This window comes from Ips typographus, unplaced genomic scaffold, assembly GCF_016097725.1.
Source record: "Ips typographus isolate SLU unplaced genomic scaffold, UJ_Ityp_2.0 IpsContig35_part1, whole genome shotgun sequence".
Classification (NCBI taxonomy): domain Eukaryota; kingdom Metazoa; phylum Arthropoda; class Insecta; order Coleoptera; family Curculionidae; genus Ips; species Ips typographus.
Window position 1 is genome coordinate 149,466 of NW_028098574.1, and position 16,848 is coordinate 166,313.

General features: G+C 32.5%; 2 protein-coding genes across 7 annotated transcripts in view; one reads left to right on the forward strand and one right to left on the reverse strand.

Moving 5' to 3' along the window:
* The window catches only part of Rab32 (RAS oncogene family member Rab32), a 32,649-nt gene that overhangs the window by 13,069 nt on the left and 2,732 nt on the right, over positions 1-16,848 (forward strand). The window contains exon 1 of one of the 3 annotated variants that reach the window (XM_081995062.1): positions 13,096-13,495. The exons of 1 other annotated variant lie outside the window; for it this stretch is intronic. In XM_081995062.1, the coding sequence (XP_081851188.1) occupies positions 13,493-13,495 (3 nt within the window). In that variant the 5' untranslated portion in view covers positions 13,096-13,492. Of the gene's footprint in view, positions 1-13,095; positions 13,496-15,448; positions 15,681-16,848 lie in introns of those variants that run through there. One more of the 3 variants, XM_081995060.1, reaches the window with a different exon arrangement.
* Positions 349-15,920, reverse strand: Hmgcr (HMG coenzyme A reductase). Of its 4 annotated transcripts, none has more exons than XM_081995036.1 (14): positions 15,770-15,920; positions 7,652-7,852; positions 5,638-5,752; positions 4,676-4,763; positions 4,431-4,621; positions 4,271-4,377; positions 3,399-3,541; positions 3,053-3,157; positions 2,761-2,990; positions 2,204-2,541; positions 1,902-2,143; positions 1,563-1,841; positions 1,186-1,499; positions 349-1,121 (listed from the first exon to the last, which is right to left on the reverse strand). In XM_081995036.1, the coding sequence occupies exons 2-14, from the start codon at positions 7,817-7,819 to the stop codon at positions 841-843; spliced, it is 2,601 nt and encodes an 866-aa protein (XP_081851162.1). In that variant the 5' UTR covers positions 7,820-7,852; positions 15,770-15,920; the 3' UTR covers positions 349-840. The 4 variants fall into 4 exon arrangements, with proteins under 4 accessions (XP_081851162.1, XP_081851164.1, XP_081851160.1 ...); XM_081995038.1 differs by lacking the exon at positions 15,770-15,920 and adding an exon at positions 13,725-13,748; XM_081995034.1 differs by lacking the exon at positions 15,770-15,920 and adding an exon at positions 10,808-10,983.

Sequence of the window (16,848 nt, forward strand, 5' to 3'; positions counted from 1 at the left end):
TCATTAGCTACTTCGAAGTTTTACCTTTGCCGGAGAGTCAGAAAAAAATATGTTCAAAACTTTTGTCAACTTAATTTATTATTTTATATTTTAACAACTTATTTATAAGTAATATTCTATTGGTTTCTTTTTTAGTAACTTTTTTTCGAAAACTGTTTATTTGTGGTTGGAACCCCACAACACAAAATTCCATAGTTAGATCTAATTCTAATCTTCACATTATTTGTTTGTGGTCTATGAGAAACTATGTAACTTTTTCTAATTGAACAGTTATAATGCTGCATGCACTGTAGTCAATTGTGTTTTCAACATCTTATGGCTACATAGGGTGATAAATAATTAATTACATGGTGTTAAATACGTTTTATTTACATGGTTAATCAAAATGCAACTTGAACAACAAAATTCAAATATATTTTTAGTTTAGTCACCATTACAAAGCTGCGGACACAGGTTTTAAGGTCATAGATCACAGAAACATTTTACACTATTAAAATAAAACATATTTTATTATTTGGCGTACTTGGAGTACTACTGGTTGCCTTTGAGTTTAGAAAATTTGATTTTAATACTTTTTAAATGCTTCTAGAAAATCACGTAAAAGTAAGTTTAAACCCCGAAATTTTTTGGTCTAGAAAGCTAGAACTTTATGTTCTTTTTCCCGTTGATTTTATATAATAATATATGTTAACTAATATGTAACAGTAGACTTTACTCTGCATATGAAATTAGCATCAACTTAAGTAGGAACCTTTGGTATATCTAAACATAATATTAAAGCCAAACATGGCAATACAAAAAGTTCAGCTAACCAACTGTTATTATCAAAAATAACTGAGTTTAGACTTTATCTTTGCATGGAGGAACGAGAATGTTTTTGTTTTTGTCAAAAGCATCGGGCAGCAGAGTGGTTGACCTATTGTGTCTTAAATGACTTCGAACCAAATGTCCAGCAGCTAAAGCGGACATCAAAGATAATTCTCCTGCTAGCACGGTGGCTCCTACAATTTTAGCTAATTGGCTTGCATTGGCTCCAGGTTCTGCTGTGTTAGAACCCCTTACTCCTAACATCTCCAAGCAGGTTCCTTGAGGTGGCAGAATTGTACCTCCCCCAATTGTACCTTTAATCACAACAATAATATAATACCTTACTTTTACTCAATGATGATTGAATGGTGAACAAACCTATTTCAATTGAAGGCATAGTACAAGAAATGTACAAATCATCTCCCGTCGGTCCCCAAGGTTCCATCAAAGTCATGCAATTACTACTGCCAACGTTTTGTGCAGGATCTTGTCCAGTTGCTAAGAAAATAGCGGTTACTATATTAGCTGCATGGGCGTTAAATCCTCCTATGCTTCCAGCTACAGCAGATCCGACCATGTTTTTGGAATTGTTTACGTCTACTAAAGCGTGGACGTTTGTTTTGAGGATGTTTGCTACTATTTTGGCCGGTACTATCGCTTCACATACCACTGATTTCCCTCTACCTTCAATCCTATCGAAAAACAGAATTTTCATTTGTAGCATGTTGTATGTCATATAACCCAAAGATTATTACCAATTTACTGCAGCAGGTTTCTTATCGGTGCAGAAGTTTCCACTGAGACTCAAAATCTCCATATCCTCAAAAGCCCTCTGAACAAACTTTAAAGAGTATTCTGTTCCTTTGGACAGCATGTTCATGCCCATTGCGTCACCAGTTGTGGCTACAAATCTGATAAACAGCAATCGGCCGGCTATTTTCATTGTTACTCTTTGAAGCCTAGCAAAACGACTACTTGAGTCGAACTGTTCTTTGATTCCATCGAAATTGTCTTGGATCCATTGCATAGCTTGGCTGTTTAATACCACAAATTATTTAACTATTACTGTAGTAAAAATCGCGGTTGAAGCTAACCTAGCTCTAATTATTGAAGGAAACCGAACCACAGGGCCACGGGTCATACCATCAGCAACAATTCTGCTAGTAACCCCCCCTTCTTTTAGGGCCCTACAACCTCTGTTGGTGCTAGCAACCAAACATCCTTCAGTAGTGGCCATAGGAACGTAAATCTCGTTACCATCCAGGACTAAAGGTCCAGCATACCCAACTGGTATGGGCATGTATCCAATCACATTTTCACAGCAAGCTCCCATAACCTTTAAAACACAAATCGCTAAATAATCCATAAATTACCAACAACATTCTCAATAGCTTACCAAAGAATAGTCGTAGTTACGATAAGGCAAACCTTCCAAAACTTTAGGGGCATCTAGGTCCCCACCTAAAATTTTTCTACGAATTCCCACACCTCTTTCAGGATTATCTACAGCTTTTTCAATCTGGTAACCTGCAATGTGCCTGTTTTTAATTAGCAAAATGATTTCTTCATCAGAAAGGGCTGTTGCTCCCATATCAACGTTGTTGTAGATTTTTAAGCAATCTTCAAGAGTTTTGCACACTTTCGGAATATCATCTTCGGGAGAACTGTGCGCATCTGTGTTGTACGGAGTTTGTGTTTGAACTTCTTTGTCTTGGAATGTTGTTTCGCACGAATCTAAATGGTACAAAATTTGTTTTAATACTAAGTATTATGACGTAATACTAAAGTTAGGGGTCGTTAGAACATTATTTTGTTGAGATGCTTTAAGACTGTTAGGTACCTATATTTCAAGAGTCGTCAAACATACTGCAAAATGGCCTTCTTTTATTTCTTTACATTGGGTACATTACTCCAATATACCTAATATGGAAAGAAACAAACTACTGCACTCACCATCTTCACTTAAACTGAACATTGGCATTCTCTTGTTATCTCGTACTTCCTGAACTACTTTAGGCTCTTCCTTTTCTGTATTTTCGCCTTTTTCACTTTTTTCTGGTTCTACCTGAGTTTCCTGATCTCTAATTTCGGTCAGGTCTTTGATTTCGAAAAAGAGAAGCTTAATTAAAAGAGCTGTAATCAGGATGAGGATTACTATGTGGTCTGCACCAAGCGCTAGCCACCTAAAACGAGAAATTAAACCACCATCACTCACTCAAATTAAATCATTTTAATTAAAAGTCACCTTTCGAAGTATCCGTGTAAACTGCTAGACTCTTCAGTGTTGTTGAATGACTGCTGTACTAATGGCTCGATATTGTATACTTCACTGTCTTTAAATGGCCAGCGACTAAAAATTCACAAGATTCAAAAAAGTTGTAATCACACTTAAAGATCTATAAGTGCATTTCAATACCAATGAATAGAAATACGTTTTACTGTTTGCATATTTAAATAGAGTTATTGTGATTTTTGACTGAAATGTAAATTGCCAGAAGTTGATGGGAGTATGGGAGACATTATTTAAACGGTTTAACGTGATTTCTTGTAATCGAAATAAACAAGTTAAATAACACCTTTTGGTACCTTACCTGTGAACATGTACAATCATTAAGCCAACAGACATTATCAGTTTTACTCTTTGGACCACTGGATTTGACTTATGTTCCTCTTCTCTAAAGGCGAAAATCATCCAGGGGTCTTTAGTTTTATAGAAGTTTGTGGATCTTGACAACTAAAAATGCAGTCTTTTTAGTTTTAACAATATGCAATTATTGCGTTAAACATATAAAGCTTATAGCGCTTTCTGGTGTTTTGGTTTGTTTTATCTTTTCCAAATGACTTTAAAACTTAGTTTTATAGCATGAAAAATTAAAGAAAATCTGAAAAAGCGTAAAAACAGCCACTGGAAAAAAGCAAAGTAAAATATGTTGTCTGTTTTATGATGCATATGATGTACGTTGTTATGTAGATGAGCTTTAGGTCACTGAAAGTCGACTATAACAGGAAGTAGAGACTCTAAAATTAATTTTTTAAAAATATGTCGTTACGTAAATTTTGCAAAAATTTGCATATATTGGTTTATTTTCTGTTAACTCTAAAATTAGACGTACAAATGGTAAAGAACATCTCGTATAAGTCGTGAATATAATTAGACGGATTCTTAGAAAACTGGATGGTTTGCATATTACATCTATGCCTTGATTGAGCCCGACCGTATTGTGTAATCACTTTAAAAGATCACAAAGAAGCACTAGTGTTTCGAAAGACAAATAAGATGATAAGACAGTGTTAATTATTCTTTTCAGAAATCTTATTAAGCCGTTTACATGTTTAAAGTCATGCCTGTGACTTGGCGACATAAAGATCATCCAACTTTCTTGAAATGTATCCCTTTTCATGTTTTCTACATCAAGTTGCTCTATTTCTTTCTTATAATATTAGCGTTGGTTTAAAGCCCTACCTCTAGGATTAAAGATAGACATGCCGGGTAAAAAGCCATGAAAACAACGTAATTAACCAGCACTGAAAGGCAAGCGAACCATGATAACATTTCCAGTCGTTCCACCCCTAAAAAGTTCATAATTTTCTCCTTTTGCAAGATTGTGTTAGTGATTTATTACCTGAAAGAGTTCCCACGCCTATAACAAGAGTTTCCACTACGGTGTCCAGGGTAATGGTCGGACCCAATTCAGCTAAACCTTTAGCAATGTTATTTTTGCCTTCAACTTCATTTTGAGAAGTCAAGGCAAATTGAGCTAGCATGCCAGCTTTCGATAGGTCAATTAACAGCAAAAAGAAGAACAAGGCATCCCTAGATTAGGAATTTTAAAGCATTATTGGATATGTGCTAAAATAAATAACTTACTTCAAATCGCTAACTTCAACTCTCAGTAAATTAAGCACAGTAGTAGTGAAGATAAAGCTGGAGAAAACAGTGAATAGTCCTGCAATGCCTGAAAGAATAAATCAAAAATTAAAATTCTGCGTGGTCCTTCTAAAACCCATGTTATATAAAGTGGAAGTTGCTGCAATATGTTCCATATGACATAAAATCGACAATATACTTTCTCTCTAGAATAACACACTGTACAACAGTATGTTCATGACCTTGATTTGCTTTTCTCTTTACTTTCATTGATTGACCAAATGAAAATATTATTAAGTGGTGTATGATTTTTAATATTACACATTTGCAAAGTTTAAAATTAGATATTGTGTCTGTACAGGGTGGGCCAAATTGAACTTATTTAAATGGGAAGTGCTCTTATTAATAGAGATAGGCAAAAACTGATGTCCGTGTCTGAAGCTGAAATTTCATACAAAACTTAATGACGAAAACCGTTTGTTAATATCTGTCACCGTTTGTTTGACAGATATCAGAATTCGTACTTTTCTTCAAAACTTCCAGGTGCATATTTTTTTCTATTAGACATGGTTTTTGAGGTACGCACAAAAAAATCGTTAAAATGAAAAAACTTTGAAATATCAAGTGTTATATGTCATTAGAATGGTAATTTTAAGATCTTTTCAAAAATTAAATAATATACAGGGTGTTCCATTTAAAAAAAAACAATTTTTATGTAAGTAGCTTAAAAACCGTGTCTAATAGAAAAAAAAACATTTACACTACTACGCGAAAAGTTGCTGTAGAAATGTATTTCAGAAATAAAAAGTAACGCACCTGGAAGACCCTAGACATTTTTGAAGAAAAATACGAGTTCTGGGTGGTTTTCGACATTAACTTTTATATCAAATTTCAGCTTCAGACACCGACATCTGCTTGTCTGAAGAAAAATTACAAATTGAACATAATTTCCAACATCTTACCTAATATGTATCTTGATCCAAGTTTATGCAATTTTCGAAACTGGTAATAACAATACAAAACAGCCAAACTTCTCAATATGGTCATAGAGATCAGGTCTGCTGCATTATATTCGGCCTGAAATAAAATACAACTTTTAGTCTATATTTTAACATTCAACATTGGTTTTAATTTGCGTTATAAGCATTAACCTGGATACTTCGTTCGTCTGAAAACGTACAACTTGAGCAGCTTTAGCTGAAGTGCTTATTAGGGGGGGCGCCAGAGTAAGGCCTTTATGGAAAAAAATTCTTGTTTTACTGCAATTTAAGTGCTTTCGAGTTGTAAACCGCCAAGATAATAAATTTAGTTTGTGTAAGCAGATATTAAAATTATAATTGGAAATGGTGGTAGTGTGGTTGCGTTGACGAACTTAAGGTTTTTAAATATCGGCAAATTTATGCTTCCAGCACACTATTTTTAGAAAAATAAAACTTACATAAATAAAGACAAACATAAGTTGGACGAGTAAATTAAAAAAAAAATATTTGCATGTATAGTAGGGTGGTTTATTCGGTTTCACTTTTTACAAGTTTAGAAACGAATCAACAACTCTTTTGATGAACATCTTAAAATATCTAACGCGTATAGGTATGTAATAGTAAATGTAGGTACCAGTAGCTACATATAGAGCACCATGACCAAGTAGAACTTGTGTTTGTATACTTAAATACTACATCTTTAAAATTCCTCAAAAGAACTCGTGTAATAAAGTGGCTATTGTAATTTTATTTGCCATTTTGCTCTGGAATGTCTATACGAAATAGAGAGGCATTAACCTCCTAATTATGAATTACAACGTGATTGCCTTTCGGTTAACATTGTTTGCAGTTCTGACAAGGTTATTATCCTGGTTGCTACATAAATCTCGATTTTTGCTACCCATTGTTTTTTTTTGATGAAATTACAATCGACTGATTAAATTAATGTGTCTAGAAACCGTTCTGCATGGTGTACTTTGTAAAATTGAGAAATTGCTAATACACTTTTATACAAATACGTAGGTAATAACAATCATTCGACGTTTTGCAGGTCAATGTCGTCAAATTATAAAATTACAAAATACACTCAAATTATTAAGCACACAACAAAAGCACGAATTAACCCTGACTACATATTTACTAATCCTTTTTTAAACATTCATGTGATCTACGGAACCTTTGTTAGGATCAATGCTTATTTTCCATAGATTGCACACTCTACAAGATTTATTTATGGAAAATAATCATCCAAAGCATATTTTTATCATAAACGAAGCGCGTGTCGGCGGCTTCAGCCTTTTAAAAGACTCCCTATGTCATCTCGTTTAAAGTGGAATGGTATCAAGTTTTACAGCTGCAATAAAAAAATGACACCGTGTGTTGATTCTGCTACTTAAAGCAAAATATGTACCTACATTATATAGTTACAATTATCTTCATGGTTTTTTAATTTATATTCGAACATATACTCACACTTAAATTTGTAAACTATTTCATAGATTCTAAAGCTGCAACACCAGTTCAAAATGTGTTATTCTCAGCAGCATTGAAATAATATGGTTCTAAGCCTCAATGTTAGCGTACATTTATGTGGTCTCTATGTATCAGTTTATTTTCACAATCAATCATTAAACAATGCCATTAAGTTAAGAAAGTCATATTAATCATTCGATCCTGTCGTATGGTCGAGGGAGAAAAACTTAAGAACGGATAAAACCAAACATTATTTTAAATTTATCGACACCAGGGTCTAATTTTACAGACTCAAGTGCCACAGAACCAATAATAAATTAGATAAAGTGAAACGGGGGATGAAGTGGTACATAAATAAGTTGCTCGAGAAACAGTTTTGGAATTATTTGGATCAAACTTCCAAGAAGGATCATAAATTGTTAAGATTAAATTATTAAGAGTGTATATTTTTTTGGTTCTGTCCCTATCATTAGAGACTACTGCGATCAGAACAATGCGATCAATTAGAGTGTACAAGACTTACCTCTTGAATGCAACCCTGGCAGGACTTGATTATAGGTTTGGTTGGTGGGATTGGATTTTGACGTTCAACAGTGAACATGCATGCTGTGAGGGTAAGCGTGGCAACGATTACTTCCCAAGGATGGTTGGTGCAAAACTCTCCATGAGCCAGGAATAAACGCGAAACCATTTTCGACGAAGAATGTCAGCCTCCTTCCCAACTCTGCAAAAAAATCAATTAGATTCATATAACTGATGTCTTTTATAACACCCAAGACGAACATACTTGTAATGAATCATAAAGTGGAAAGCGTAATTATTTGTGATTTCTATTTCAGGATGGCTCGTTTAAAAATATTTTCGCAGACTTAAAAAGTCAAAGCAAAAGTCTTGTCTTTAGTGTGTCTGTAGAGTATTTACACAAAATATCAATTAATCGGTTTCAGATTGAGTAGCCAGCTTTTTTTTTATTATTTACAATATTTCAAATTCCAGGTAAACATGAGTCCATAGTCCATAAATATGCACTCTGTGCGCCATTTGAACATTCGAAAATAATTGAATACCCGATTCAAACACACATTGAAAAACATTTAATAGCAATTACTGTTTACGTTCAAACAATTCCAAAATAAGCGAATTCTGCTAATACTGTCTGAATGTTTATTTTTGCTATCAGGAACTGAGTAAATATTCCTTGAGAGTTAAATCACGAATATCCATTTTCTTCAGGATGGTTAACAGTAATTTACGAAGGCTGTTTCCGTTTTTCTTGACAGTAAAACACAATTTCGATTGACGGTGCAAAATAAAATTGCTATAATTAAGATGCGAAACAATAGTATTGTGACCAAAAATACTTGGAATCATTCTAGAAACTACCGACAATCGAGATAGTGAAAGCACAATTGTTTCAAAGCCAATCTTCAATTAGAAAAATTTCGCTTAATTATTTCACATGTATACCTATCTGATTATTGACACACATATTTAAAAATTTTTGGTTAAAGCCGTTTTGCTTTTTATTAACAATTTTAAACACTCTTTTGACAGTTAAATGCTCACGTCGTTGATGCTATACAGCTTACTGTTATATAGAAAATTGCTATTAATTAACCAAATATGAAGTTTCAAAAACAAACACATTAAAAATTGTTTGTTAAGTTAGTCTTATACATTTTGTGATTGTAATAATTAATCAGTGATTCATAAAGTGACTGAGGTTTACAACTTTTACCAATTTTGACAGAATTTATCAGTGCAGCAGGTTGATTTTTTTATACTTTGTTATGATAACAAAGCCTAAACTATTTAAACGTGGTTAATTGCGGAATCTTATAGTTTACTTCCTACTCGATCTCGTAGTTAGGAGGTGTTATAAACAGATAAATAGGATTTAGCGCATCATAAAGTTCGTAGTATATTACACCAGTTACCAATTGATTATTATAAATTGGACCTTTATGAAGCGAGTATTTGCTAACTGGTTTATTTAAACTTAGTAACCTAGGTTATGATTTTGCAAATGTTCTTTCATCACATTAACCTGTTACAGCTAATTAGTGTGTGTACTGATCATTTGTGTGAAAATAACCATTCATGCTATGTTATGAGTAATAATTACCAAGCACGTAGTAATAGTCATCATTTTAATAAACGAGATTACATTTCACACTAACAGGTATATCAGTCAAGGTTGGAAAACTTTCTCTTTAAAGGCCAATACCCTTATGTCATCTTTATTTTAGTTACAACAATCAAGATTTTTAGAACACCCACATTGACAATAATGTATTGAGTTTCCAATTAAAAAACGTACTTTGAATTTAAATAAACCGAGTAACCAATATTGAAATTTTCAGTAATACTAATAACACCTTCTAAGAAGCAGTAGGTACTCAAAATGCCGGTAGTCGTTAAAACCGAATTATTTTCTATCTTGCCTATAGTTCGGTAGTACCAAGAAATCTAACATGTTTAGTTTTCCGGTTGAGTTTGTTTAACCCAACCAGTTTCAGACAGACCAAGAGTTGTAATAAAAAAATTATTCAATCACTTTTAAGAATAATTTCAACTGATAATTTAAAAAAATATTATTATTCAAATATTTGGGGCTCTGACTAAACTTTTTCCCAAACACCTCCACATGCTCAACATTAGGTAGATGATGAATGATTAGATTTACGTTACACCATCCTATTTCATAATGAAAATAACATTGAACAGACAAAGTTAAAATAAATTATTAATTCAGGCTGATAGTGAACCTGTTCGAAAGTACCCACTGCTCAAGTGGTTATATTTGGAACTTTCACTATCTCTTTTAAATGATTTATTTTTGTGCATTGCAGTACTTTGTTATTATACGATTCGCTGTTAATAACACTGGTAAATGTGCGAAACTTTTCATATGGTAAGGGGATTAAAATGCTGCCGATGCTTTAAAAATATCAGAATATACAGGGTAAAGCCATCGTGGATGGCCCCATGGTTAAAAAATTAGATGCTATCTTTTTAAGTAGGTTTCAAAAGTTTTTATCATTGAAACGGTCGAGTTTTGACAAGTTTGACAACGTCGCACCCTTCTACAATGGTTCATTTTGATTTTTTTTATCCTTTTCAAGTTCGTTACTTAAAAAGTTACGTACTTTTAAAAATTTGTATTGAGTATTGAGGTTGATATATAATCCATACTCGGAACTTTCCAATGTCCGCACTTAGAGTCACAGATAACTTTTGACTGAATTGAATGTTATTGTCAATATTTTGCTTCAGATCCAGAGTTGTTTTAATTCGGAACAACAACAACAAGATAAAATTTGAAAAATTAGGACGAAAATACATACTACAAATATTTTCAATAAAGGAAAGTGAGAAAAAAATTGAAGTAAAAAATATAAATAACTAATAATTGAATTGAATATAGATCTAAAGTTTGCTTTGCCATTTCTCAAAAAAAGGAAGCATGGTGAGAATAATATATAAAAAAGTTCGTTAAATAAGTAAAAGCAACGAGTTTTAAAAAAATGCATAAATAAAATCGAAAAGTATCGTAAAAACGTATAAGTATAGAAGAAGCAAATTATTGAAAATAAATACAAGAGATAAACATCAATAGTAATCTAATTTCTGGACTAATGGAGTAATCAACATTTTTCTGTATTAAAACTACACCTACCTGAACAAAACAACAAACCCCCTGCTAGCAAAAAGGAAACTGTAAAGTCTACAAACACATTGGCACAATACACAAAATGAACTAATACGAGAAGAAAAATGGTGCACCCATGCGTACGTATCTTCACTCCTCGATGGTCAAATGCATTTTGAATGGATTCATAAGTGCGGTACCGACTGGCGGTTGGCGGTACTATTTAGACAGCCAGTACTGCGAATGGTTGGGGTTTTCGGATCGCAACTAGCGACTCGCTCTTACATTCTTCAAATAATTAACATTATGCAATGCGATATGTCGCATCTTGCATGCGGTTCTTCTGGAAATACCTATCAGCAACACTGATGTTTGAAAGTATTAATAAATAATTTTTTAGATTATTGTCCTTGTATGTGCGTTTTCCTAGTTTAACTGCCTTGACTTTTAGATGAGTATCTAAGTATTACCTCAACAAAATTAAATCGTAACGTAGCTAGGATTCTAATTTTTATTCAACCTTCAAAATTCAACACACCTATTACCAATTTATCGCATACCCACACATTTTTAAGCAAAGAGAACGCCAATTTTCAGAATTTAGGACATAAGCGGTTGCAAAATAATCATTTCAACCTTCAGAAATCGATTAAGAGTGTATGTATATAAGACTACAAATAGTATATTAATTATACATGAATATCTATGTTTATTGAACTTCGCAGCAATTTCAATAGAATGAAGAAAAAACTAGTTTTGTTATGACATCGATTTCGTGTCACTCACCTCGTTCTTTTTTACCCAAACGCTAAAAATCCGAATTTTTCTTTGCATCTGGATACCTATGTACATTTTTCTGAACAGATGTTTCGCATCTATCCATTTCCTAAAACCAATAAATACGTTCACAAAAAATTTGAAATACGTTTTGTGACACCCGCTTGAAAACCATAAAGCCTTTTGTATGGTCGGTGAATTATGTTGCTGAATGACCGGTCTCTCAACGGGATTTATTTATGACTTCCTTATACATTTTCTGTCGAATGCTAAATAGCAGAGGATGCCTAATCCATATCATCAATAAAAGGTATTTGAATATGTGACCACATTAATACCTAATAGCTTATAAACTTGTACACCATATAACACATTTATTCTGTATAATCAGGTTTCATCTCTCCTAAAAATATTTCATGCGTTTAAGTATGAAATTTAGTCATTTTGCCATCAACTTCTACTTCTGACTGTTTTCGAAAAAATTTTTAAAACTTTTCTAATAGATATACATATAATAAATTGATTATAGTTGTGCAACATCTGGTGATATCTGTATATAACTCTATGAGTTAGAAAGTACAATTAGTTTTCCCAAATCTAGGAACAGCCCCATTAATACAGCATCATTCGGTAAACACCGATCTGATTGGTTAAAAATGGTGAGGTTTTGTTTTTTGTTTATCAATCCCTCTGACCGGTTTCGCCGTATTACGGCTCATCAGAGAGGCTATAGGGCTTGATTGTCTGAGCTCCAAATTTTTGTTGTTACACATAGTTATGAAATAAATGAAAAATAAAGAACAACAATGGATGAATATTCATTTCAGTTTATCGATGTAGTACTGTCAAAAAATAGCTGAAGGATGGTCCGCGGTCCGCTATCGGAATAAATTCAGTGCGCTGGCGACACCCAAATGTTAACATTTTGCGACACCGACTTTCATATTATACAACAAAATAACATGGCGATCGATTTTATATAATTCTTTAAAGTGTTATTAAATTATTCATCGAATATAAATAGGTATACTATGATTGGTGTGTGCGAGACTTGAATGAACAAAAGTGAATCGGCTAAAACAGAAAGAAATAAACCTTGACGCAATAATGCTTATGTATGAAGATTTTAAGCGTTTCCTCGTTTCAGAATCTTTTTCCTCATTCTTTTGCAAATGTAATTTTTGCATACAAAATATAGCCACTTGTACATTTCAAATCCAAAAAAACTTCTAGCGGTTAGCGACATCTATACTAAATTTACGTGATACTTTCATTGGACTTGCATACCAAGAGATGGCGCCACTCAATCATTACTATGAATATTTAGTAGAAAGGAATTTAGGCAATCACAAACCACGTTACAACGTAACTTTTTGTGAATGATATCCACCTACATTTGAAACAAATTACAAACATGTAAATGGATATATCGTAAACAAAACGTAGGTCAAATGTCTCGAGTGTTAACGAGAACCGAACTTAAACGATTTGCACAAATATTATTATAAGTCCGAAAACATCTAGTGAAAGTACGAAGACGGCGACCAAAACTATAACAAAAAAGATCATTCCATTGTAAATGGTACTGGTCGATTTAAGGCACGAACCAACAGTACATATTTAGGCTCAAGTTGCATGAGTAGTTTTAGATTGTAAAATTTTATTAAAGCGATGTGTACTGTGTGGAACGCAAGAGTCGGGTTTTAGTAAATAAATAAAAAATCATTTTAATCAGAAACCTTATCATTAATGTAGACTTATCAGTATAAGCGTTACGAAGTGACTGATACCCAAATACGTAATACACGTTAACGAAGAAGTGTTTTCCAATTATTAATGTGTGTTTCAGCATAAATAAACCTAGTTTCACACTTTAGTGTCTGTTAGTGCTGCTAGATATCAATAATTATATGCTGATTTGAGAATCATTTTGAAATGGTAAGTTACAAATCGCTCAATATTCAACTTTCTCATGACTACAAAAGTTTACTGATGTTGCAAAGTCTTCAAATTTCTATCTAATCAAAACTTTTTTAGAACGTGCGACTCAAGTTCATCTTATCTAATTTCCAATATTTTTGAAGCAATTGTTCTTTTGTTAGGTATTTACATATCAAGCAATTATATTTTTTTTTTCAAATTATGTTTAGCAAGAGTAGGTACTTACCTACCAGAAACATTTCAGTATCAGTATCAAATTCACACGTCATTAAACTACTTTAAAAACTGGTGCGATAGGAATTCTTTTATATATCGCAGACATAAATGAAAAACACTTCAAAAACGAGAAAAAGTCTAAACCGGATGAGTCTACATTATTAGCCAATGTAATATAATCAGCGCACGTGGATCATTTTAATGTTTTCTTTTTAAGTTGACAACTTGACACTATTTTTACTTTTCCTGTAAATCACATAAAGTATGATATAACATGATTAATACATGTTTTATATATTTATTTAAACTCGTGCTAAATTTTAGACTCATCTTTTTAAATCTTTTTTTCTGGTTTTGTTACATAAAATAAAAGCAGAGGGATTCAAGAAGCCAATGTATGTAATAACTAAAATCTAATTTGCAGGAGATAACTAATATAAAAAATACACTAAAGTCAATATTAGTTTTGTTATTATTAACAGGCAAATATGTATTTGTCATTATATCCCTTTGTTTCTAATCCATTCATATGTCTGCATAAGTATGTTCACAAAATACTTGGACCTCTTTTCCGTATATTTAAATTTATATATTGCCAAAAAAGATTATTTAATTTTTCAGTGACGTCTTGTAGCGAATTTCTGTAAACAGATATTTTTGTCATTTTGATGCTAATGAATTTTTCCAATAGATCTAAAAACACTGGTTCAAAAATAGTAAATTTACCTGTTTGGTAAATCACTTTTAAAAAAAATAAAATCCTTGGTAGCTACTCAGATTAACTTGCGTTAGATGCAATATGTATTGATATGAACCCTTTTCAGTATGAACTACAAACTACAAATCGTAGACCACCATCAGTACCTTTTCACACGACCAAATTATTTATTAAGTTCTCGCAATAATAGAACGCAATTACTATACGGGGTACTCATTTTTCGAGCCTCACCATGAATATATCGGTTATTTGAAGAAATACAAGGAAAGTTAGATTGGAGCAAAATTGCGCAATTTCGAGTTCAGTAAAATGCCGCATTAAAAATTGAATACTTTTGCTAATTTATTTGATAAGTTCCTAAAAATAAATGACAGTAGCAAAAATATCAGCTCAAGAATTACTAGACTGTTAAGTCAATTATTTTATTCATATTCATATTACATTTATTCACCTGACGTTATTGCCATTTTCAATCCGATTAGCATTTGCCACACTGTCAAATGACCTCACAGAGTCCATTTCATCTTTTCAATTTATTTGAAGAGATCACTCATTGGTCATTGGACTATTGCCATTTTTCCTCCATATACAGGATGGCAATATAGTGTTTTGGTTTTGGAGGTATCGTATTAAATTTATAATTCTTTCATCAAACCGTATGATTCAGAGTTTCAGTTTAGACTTAATTCTTTAGAGAATCAATTTTTAAATTTTATTGAACTCCAAATTGCCCAACTTTCGTGCCTTTTTTTTAAATAATTGAGCTCCAACAACGGACACCCTGTACAGGTCAATAAAACCGAACGTACAATATTAGTCACCTATTTTGTTTATAATGCTACAATAAATAGTTCTCATAAACGACTTTCATTCAGATTCACTTTTCTTTGAGTAACTTGGCCGCGTGTTATTTTTCAAAGAGAGATAAAGAGGTTATAAACATCCAGTATTATCTCAGAAACTGTTTATTTACGTCGTTGTAATGAACTGCCAATTATAATTTAGTTAAGAAATATAATGTTTGAAGAGAAGTTGTATAGTAAGGGTAACAGAAGAACGCGCGGAGAAAGAACGAAAAGGAGAGAAAGATATCTATTGTTATCTAGTGCCAGTAAAATAAATTATAGTGAGTTATCAATAGAGTCTGGTATCTCATCTTCATCTGAATCTCTAACAAGTTCTGTTGAAAACAACAACTCTAGCGTATGGCAAAGACCTAGAACTCCACATATGGGAAACAACTTACTGGTAGATATTTTATCATTATTGTTATTTTAGTTAATGTATTGTGACTAACAATTAAAATAAAAAAACTATAATACTTAAAGTGAACTTACCTAAAAGGTTATTAGGTTGTACCAAAACAAAACTAAACTGCATAAACTTAGGAACTGAGTGCTATATAGGTTCTATGCTATCAATTGACCTGAACTGATAACGTAAAGTTCCTTAAAGTACTTAGAAGCATTTCCTCTTGAAGAATAATTTAGTTTACAGGGTGACATACTCTCTAGATACTAAAACTTAGTATCCTAATACGAAGTTCCGCCTAAATACTTCACTCAGGGAAATGAAACTACAGTGTCAATATTTGCAGGCATTACGTTGAAACTAGTTCTGCATATTTAGTTTTAATGTTATTTCTGTAGGAAAAGTAAAAGCCCTGTATCACCTGTATATAATATTATCATTATCTGGCATGTGTGCGACACGTTACACTTAAAGTAAAAAAAAATCCACGTTCCTCACATTGAGGTCTCAAAGAGCATTTATAAGTCCTATTATTAATTAGTGATAAAAGTACTTGGAGACGAGAGAGAAAGACAGGTCCAATCAGTTGGCATGCGGCGATATAGGGTATGAGAACCTGAAGTGGAAAATTACTTCTAAGATACCTATACTAGACTGTGCCTCTACTCTCATAAAGTCAAAACAAAAAAGCTGTACGGAATTTTAGATTTGACTAATCGATATTGAAGTATCCAACACGAAGATCTAGTGCAATCTTGTTAAAGTAAATTAATACCTGGTTTGCATATCCCGAAGTAATAGGGAGATTGCGCAGTTATTTTTTAAGTTCACGATTTTATATGCTAATATGGTTAAAATAAATTTATAGAAACGTGACACTTTTTATCTTATATTTGTCAATGTCAAATTATTGTCAATTTTCGGAAATTTGTAATCTGTATATGAATTTTAAACTAAACTTTGTCTATAAAACGCAACAAATTGCAACGTTAGAAATTAAGGCTCAAAGTATAGCATTTATTACAAAAGTATCAGTAGTATCAATTACTTTTTTCGAAATGTTGTATTTTCTTTAAAAATATCAAATTACTTTGTTAATTACCTTTTTAGAGTACTTTTAGTACTGTTGGTAATTCAAATTCGCAAAACTATTGTCTTATCACCT

Bases quoted from the DNA above. Each gene is read 5' to 3' on its own strand.
- Hmgcr (XM_081995036.1), bottom strand. From the start codon at position 7,819: ATGGTTTCGCGTTTATTCCTGGCTCATGGAGAGTTTTGCACCAACCAT. The intron at 5,753-7,651 runs GTAAGTCTTGTA...ATTTTATTTCAG, and splicing joins GCCAGGGTTGCATTCAAGAG to GCCGAATATAATGCAGCAGA. The intron at 4,764-5,637 runs GTAAGATGTTGG...TTATTCTTTCAG, and splicing joins TGGATCAAGATACATATTAG to GCATTGCAGGACTATTCACT.